This window comes from Hippocampus comes, unplaced genomic scaffold (assembly GCF_001891065.2).
Source record: "Hippocampus comes isolate QL1 unplaced genomic scaffold, H_comes_QL1_v1.1 scaffold118, whole genome shotgun sequence".
NCBI lineage: Eukaryota > Metazoa > Chordata > Actinopteri > Syngnathiformes > Syngnathidae > Hippocampus > Hippocampus comes.
In genome coordinates, this window is record NW_017805461.1 from 340427 (window position 1) to 348342 (window position 7916).

Sequence of the window (7916 nt, forward strand, 5' to 3'; positions counted from 1 at the left end):
AAAGAAAAAAAAAAAAATTGGAAAAACACGGAGAAAGGTTAAAAAAAAAAACAAACTCCTCTCCTCTTTTTGCGCCCCCCCCCCCCCAAAAAAAAGAAAAAAAAGGGGTGGTGTTATTGTGTTGAGCTGCCAGAATATGGCGGCAAAGCTCTTAAAACACAGAGGCTCATAAAGCATCAACAACATGCTTCTAGCTTGCACAGTCATGATCCCATGTTACATATTTGCTGTATTTGGTTAATAAATTATTTCAAACATAAACCACATTCAAATGAGGCTCCTCAATAGTATTAGCATTGACATCATGCATGAGTAAACAAATATGCGGAGTAGTATTTTACACAAACAGTATGAAATCATTTCACTTACTTTATTGCCTTTACACACAACAGTAAATGTTGGGGAATACAGCAAAATTTGTTCCATTAATGTAGTCTACACGGGCTATTCGATGCAATGGGAGACAAGCAGAAATATAGGTACATAATCGCCCGGTGGTCCAGTGGTTAGCGCATTGACTTCACAGTGCAGAGGTCTTGGGTTTGATCCCGGCCCCTCCGGCCTTCCTGTGTGGATTTTGCATGTTCTGCGTGGGTTTTCTCCGGGTACTCCGGTTTCCTCCCACATTCCAAAAACATGCATGGCAGGTTGATTGAACACTCAAAATTGTACCTAGGTGTGAGCGTAGATGGTTGTTCGTCTCTGTGTGCCCTGCGATTGGCTGGCAACCCGTTCAGATTGTCCTCCGCCTACTGCCCGAAGACCATTGGGATAGCCCCCCCCCCCTCCCCCCGCCTTGTTAGGATAAAACAGTTCAGAAAACGGATGGATGGAATTTCACTCTAGACACACGGTGCATTCAGGGACCATCAAAAAAGCAAGACATCTCAAAGGTACACAAAAGCTCGACTATTAATGAATTAAACTACAAAAAAAAAGAAAACCCCTGCAAATTCATAAATGCTGAACCACAACAATGAGAAATGTGGTTGTTGTTCCAAAATTTAAAAAAAAAAAGTTTTTGTTTTTCTTAATATTTTAAAATAGACTGACAATTTTCCCCCTGTGTGTTACTAGAATGTGCTGATGCGGTGCAGCGGTATTACCACACCCGGTATCGTGTCAATATTCCCAGTGATGTAGAAATCCTGGAATTCTCCACCTTTGACAACTCCGATCTAGTAATCCTGTGGAATCGCACTCAGTCCAGTGGTGCATCCAGGGGCCAGGTGAAGCAAAATTACTGGGAAATGTCAGACATTACGCAAGCTGACAACGGCTACTACAACTTCCGCAAAAAAGACTACACTTTGGTGACAAGGAAAAAACTTACAGTCACAGGTGAGTGTTGGTCGGAAATTGTTTGTTATGGCAAGATGTTAACAGTCTTGTAGTGCTGGGATACATGTGTCAAGGTGATACAGTAGTTTACTTGGACTTCCTCTAACATTCTAAAAACGTGTAAAAGAATCAACCATTTATTTTCGATACCACTTCTCTAAATAATATACCGGTAATCAAACCTGGAGGCCAACTTGATCCCTCATTCTCAGTCAGTGCTGTTTATTAGAGCTACAGCTATGGAATATTTTTACAATCAGTTATTCTCACATTACTTTCCCATTGAATAATTGAGTAATAAGGCCAAACAAAAAAGATAGTGTGTTTCCGGTAACAAGAAATTTCAGCATAGGGTCGGTAGGTCGGACAAAGTTTTTTTTTTTTTTTTAATCTTCCCCCCCCCCATCAAAAATGTAAACAAAATAACCATAACAACAAAAAAAAGAAGACATTGAACTCACCGCCGCCTATTTAGTTTTCTCCCCTATCCGGACTCGGGGGCCGGGGCGCGCCGCCGCCTCCGCCGTCCTCCTCCGCCGTCCTCCTCCGCCGTCGGTTTTTACTCGGCCCGTGGTGTTCATCAAATAGTTCGCTTTATTTTTTCGATACATCAATGGATGCTATTTTCTTAACATTACGGTGCGAGCACGCGACTGTAACACAGAAAACGCGTTTTAAACTGTCGTCGGAGATCGCGGCCGCCGCCATGTTTCAATGTTGTTGACAGACGACAGGGCAAACGACGCACGCGCTCAACGTGAATATCGTGAGAGTTTGCACCGATGTAAACCCTCTACACAAAAATGTAGAGGGTTGTTTGAAAAAAATGTCGACCGTAAAATTTTTTCTCGACGTAGAAATTCTCGGTCGGTCGGGTTACCGGAAACACACTACTTTTTTTTCTACGCCTAATTGATGTTGCCATATTATTGTAAATATTAATACCCATACGCAATGTTCATGTTTTTCCTTTGCTCTGACTGTCTCGATAATAAGCCGCTCTCGCACAACTCTAATTGCCCCATGGGGATAAATAAAGTTTCTGAATCTGAATCTGAAAATGTGAAGTTCAGGGAATAATTTTGTCCATTTTGGGTTGCAATCCTCTCTTTCTACAATGTAGTATCTGTGATTTTGAATGTGCGCGGCTTTGCATGGTGGGGCCTGGCCAGGTTTGTAACGTGTGTGCCAGCGAAAGAGAGTGTAGTTGGCTGTTGTTAGCTCAGGTTAGCCAGTAGGCGGTTGTTGAGCGTCAATTGTGGCCGTGGCAGTTATTGTATGATTGTGCTTATTACGTTTTAGTTTCATTATTGCTAGTTCAATAAAGCTCTTGAATGTGCGCTGGCGGCTGTGTTTATCCTTAACCTTTTGTGAGGGATTTACAGTATGTTCTAGTGGTAGAAGGCTTTTTTTTGGTTGAATTTCCTACTATTGGTATTGGTATGGCTATTGATAGGCAATCTAGAGGAGGACAAAAGAAGTGTTGGAAAGACTGTACTAAGGCCTATCTGTGAATTTGTGGCTTCTCAGGAAACTGGTTTGACCTGATCCTGACAGCTGGTGGCACAGAACAAGAAGTGGAATGGTTCTTGTTCATGCCAGGCTACACGAAAGAGCGGCTGCAAACTGTGCTTACGATAGGAAATAGTTGTGCGGAATATGGGTCTCCAGTTGTCGCTAGTGACATGGATCATCATTCATTCAATCATTTTTGGTACATTACATTCTATTGGTGGGATTATACAGAGCTGCCAACTGTTCCAGATTGTCCGTATTTTGTTATGGAAATCTCTGAACACGACACTATTATGGCTGGAATGTGGTGGTTCAGATATTTAAAAAAAATAATTGGTCACATTGCCCAGAAAGTGTTGAAAATGCACAAAAATACTTGGTAGATTATTGCCATCTATGTTTGCCAACACGCTACTTCCGCCATCACTGCGGAAGCTAGCAGACAACTCCAAAGTTGGCTGAAAGGTAATGACTTGAGGCTCATCCCAGTCGCTGCTAGTTTTAATTAGAGGTGAGAGCGTCAGGTAATTTTCCTTCTTCTTCTTTGGGCACATCTCATTCTTTGAACTGCATTCCTTGGTCCTTGCTCCTCACTCCTTTGTTTACATACCAGCACCTCCCAACAGAAATTCTATTGAGGAGGGAGTAGATTGACAAAGGAGCGAGGCGGGAGGAGGTAGAAATGTTTTGGGTTAATGAGACGACCACTCCTCGATGTAGTTATTCGCTCTCTGTTAAAGATGACATCACATTATTGACACGCGTCAGAAATGCTACATGTCAGAATTAATACTATCACCACAAATGTCCACTTTATGCTTGATGTTTCAAGTTGGATTAAATTCATGTCAAATATCAATACTGTTATGCTTCACAACTTTGCAAAGACGAGCGCTATTGATCTGTCCCAAGCATGTCTTCCGCACCCCCCACCTACCTCAATACGAGCAGTGCATATTTGGAACGACTTGTACCTGTAAATATGTAAGAAATTCCGACGACAATTTTCTGGCCAAGCAACGATGCCAGACCTTTAAAAAGCCTGGCCTACTGATCCTGAACGTCTTGTTTTTAACAATCCCTTTTATCCCACACAGAGTACACAAGTAACTATCAGCCCAAGGAGGGCACACACTTCACCATGCGATTCCCTGTGAGCTTTAAACCGTGGGACATCACCTTCAAACCGAGGATGGGCGAGTCGGATCCTATAAGAGTGATGCGCTCTGGACGTTTGACCAACGATGACTATTTTGAAGACTCACATTTTGAGGACCGACTTGTCTTGGAGAGCCAGAACCTAGAAATACTTTCTGTAAAAGTAGAAGATTCTGGCATCTATGAGCTCCGGGACAACAACGGGTTCTTAGTGTTTGTGGCCAACGTGGCGGTAGAAGAAGGTGAGACGCAGCGCATTTTACCATTGAGAAATATATCTTGATACGGTAACTATGGCTTATAACTCACTCGTCATCTCTCTGCTTTCACAGTACATACCCCTGCGTATGTTTATGTCATCCTTTTTGCTGCCATTGTTGCTGCCTTTGCTATCTGCTGTTGCTGCATAAAAAGATGCTGTTGCAAAAAGAGTGCTTCCAAAACAAACGCTCCTCAAACAAGTCAAGCAGCAGCACCGGCACCTGCTGTTTATTACCATGTAGGTGACCCCTCAAACGGCCTCTCAGAATCACATTCGGAAGTATTAAAAACAATTGTTTTCATTCCTTCTTCAAATCGCAGGGCACAAATCAACCCACAGGACCAAGTTACTCAGCGGCACCACCCCCTGGAACTTACTCCTATCAGCCTGTGAATCCTGTTGTCCCAAGGGGACCTTCTTCTGCACCTGCACCCACCTCCGTCGGGCCACCTGTAATGTCTTTTTGCATTTCCAACCATCGATATTCTTCATTGTTACGGTTTCACAGACAAATCACAGTTTCGTTTTCACAATATGTGGCATCAATTTAACCTGACATCAAACTAGTTTAAGACACATTCAACGAACTACTGACAACATAAACACACTTAAACAATCATGAATGACAACCTTATGCCCGAAAAAGATTCAGCATTGCATGCCACAATGCATCCTGGGAATCGAAGAATGACAGAAAAGTACACAATCTTTTTTTTTTCCTTTACAAGAACCGATGACAGTTCGTTGAAAGTGCATGAAGTTTATCAAGTTACCCTACAGGAGCCTTTTTTTGGACATTGTGCTTTGCAGAAGCATACTGACATGGGACAAATGATTGGATTACTTACGTAGACACTCCCAGTATCAGTTGTCTTATTTACATACATTACTTGACAAACCAGGACATCTGCAGCATCTCTTTAGATCAGGGGTCCCACACGCCTGTCCTCAGGGACCGCTGCCCTGCATGTTTTCCCTCTCTCCCTGCTGCAACCCACCCAATTCAAATGATCAGATCAATAGCAATCTGTGCTGGAGCCTGATACGGATCTTGATCACTTTAATCCTGTGCGTTGCAGCGGGGAGAGATGGAAAACAGGAAGGAAAGCGGCCCTCGAGGACCTGAGTTTGAGACCCATGCTTTAGATAATTGTAGCTGGCAAGTGTATGATATCTTTTTTCCAGCAGTGACTGAACATGCTGTTTCACTGTCAGGCTTACAACAGTGTGGATATCCATCCGGATCCGAACCCGACACAGCATGAGGTACGCACCCACACAACATGCAGTAATTTGTTGTGCACAGTACTTCATTTCAATTTCATGTCATGATATGTTCTGTGAGTATACAGTTGGATATGATGTCATTTCCAGACAACCCCCCACCCCCCCCAAAAAAAACCCCAAACAGAAAGGTTTTTTTTGCTTATGTTGACAGTTTAGCCTTAGCAGAGTGTTGATTAAACAACACATCTAATGGTGGCCCAAGATCTATTCCTTAGTTCTACTTAGTGCATTTGCTGTTTTTCAACCTCCTCAGGCCGTTGTTTCCACTGGGCACAACGTGGCACCAGCTCCATCCCTGGCATTTGATTGTTCCTCCTCGGACTCCGACCCAAAGTTCGAGCTCAAAGGGCTGCGCTTTTCCTCCAACCTTCCACTCACCTCTGACTCCACTTTTTCCAGTGTTTACACCTCCGATAAACTCAACTTCTAAGGCGGTGCACAACCCCTGGGACCAGCTACACTACAGGTGCAAATCACAAGGCGCATGTTGGCTATGAGACAAAGAAAAGCTCCTGTGTGCGTTGTGGAGGGGTGCCGGGGGGGGGGGGTCTATCTTTCAATAGGGAAACGTGCAGTGTCTTCAGTATTGATTTATTTTGTGATGCTTTTGTTGGCACGTAGTTTGTTGAATGGAAACTTACAGAGTTCATCATATACAGTGGTGTTGAACTGAAAAAAATAATTGTGGCGTAGCATGAGTGGCCAAAAGTAGAAAAATAGGCAAGTGCATTTGACTCCATTCGATTAATCGACCGTGGGTAACATGATCGATTATTGCTATTTTCATTGGATCTGGGTAAAATAACGCTGCCTTAATTAAGTACAGTATTTGTCTAGCGCGGATGTAGCTCAACATAGTCCGTCAAATTTCGTTATGGAGAGACAGCTAAATTTCTCGAAAGCTTGACGATACGATTAACCACCAATTGCACAAAATTGATACAATTCTTAACAATCAATTATAATATGCGTCTTCATGAAATGTTTTAGGGTGCCTGAAAATCTAGCAATTGCTTGCGTTTTGAATGCCCTTGAATTCAGTCATAACTGCCAATGAAAAATTGTCGTATGACATCTCTGATCTCCTTTTTCATCTCTCACCACTTCAAACAATAAGCCATATGCAGGAATTGTTGTTACGATTGTATTGTCAATGTTTTATGTTAAGTGTTCCGTTGTATTATTGTTTTATGCTAAATGTTCTCTAAAGAGCTTTGTTGCAGCTGCAGCTGTTGTTATATAAGTAAAGATGTAGTGCATTGTATATGCCAACCACGCATACTAGGCCAGGGAAAATTAGGTGCTAGACATGCGCAACATTACTCTAAAGCATGATATTGTCACTTAGACATTCTGTTTACAATTAACTGACTGCTCTGTATTCAGTGTAAAAGTGAAAGGGATAGATAATCAGCCCGTTAGCGCAATCACCATTGAACACATGCAAATAATCCAGATTTATATAGCATTGCCTCTCTCTGCCACTAGGGGGCTTCCAGTTCATTCATCCTTCCTGTTCATCGACAAAAATATGCATGTTTTCCGAATGTGAAAAAAAAAAAAAAACAAACAAACCAAGCAAGCACGGGAGGTGGGAACATTCGAATTAACCACTGGAAAGTCAGAGCTGAGATTCGAACCCAAAACTTCTCAGTTGTGAGGCAGGTGTCCCTCCCACGAGAATCACCGTGCTCCCGCTTTGTGTTCATACGGTAAAAGTGTCGATTGCATTCGCTATGTGATACCGCATCATCGCTTGTTGCTCGAATGTATAATGTTCATGTTCAAGCTAATTTTTCTGATGTCTCAGGTCACATTTGCTGAGCTCATTTTAGAAAGTGGGGCTCATATTGACCTCAGCACTCGGGGAACACGCTGCACTCAGCAGTACAAAACATTTCTAATATATCTATCTATATCTATATATCTATAATAATCTGGTTTCTGTGTGCCTTTGGCATAAATTAGTACTATATCATAACTGCAATCTTGATTTTCCCTTTGGGAAAAAACCTATGCTGTTACTGATACTTTTCACATGTATAACTTTGGAAACTTTTTTTTTTAACTAATTTTGTCATTGTGGAACAAATGCAAAATGTGTATTTTAAGATAGTATGAACGTTGCAATGTTTTGAATTCAAAAGCAAAATCCACAGACGCATAGGACCCATGTCGATTAACCAAATCAACAATACTTGTGCCTGATTTTACAACAAACTATTTTATATTGATTCTGTCTCATTCATAATCACTTTATGAGCCATAGAGCCTTTTAAAAGCCATCTTGAGTTGGTAAGCGTAAAACGCTGATTTAAGGCCTTGTGTGAAAAGGAAACACATGACCCTAAGT

The 7916-nt window shown here is 42.0% G+C and overlaps 1 protein-coding gene across 1 annotated transcript in view; it reads left to right on the forward strand.

The window, feature by feature from the left end:
• The window catches only part of LOC109518724 (uncharacterized), an 8954-nt gene extending 1943 nt beyond the window's left edge, over window positions 1-7011 (forward strand). Inside the window, exons 5-10 of the mRNA XM_019874748.1 lie at window positions 1078-1341; window positions 3954-4256; window positions 4347-4513; window positions 4597-4728; window positions 5492-5542; window positions 5817-7011. Of these exons, the coding sequence (XP_019730307.1) occupies window positions 1078-1341; window positions 3954-4256; window positions 4347-4513; window positions 4597-4728; window positions 5492-5542; window positions 5817-5993 (1094 nt within the window). The 3' untranslated portion in view covers window positions 5994-7011. The remainder of the gene's footprint in view (window positions 1-1077; window positions 1342-3953; window positions 4257-4346; window positions 4514-4596; window positions 4729-5491; window positions 5543-5816) is intronic.
• Window positions 7012-7916: the final 905 nt, after the last annotated feature.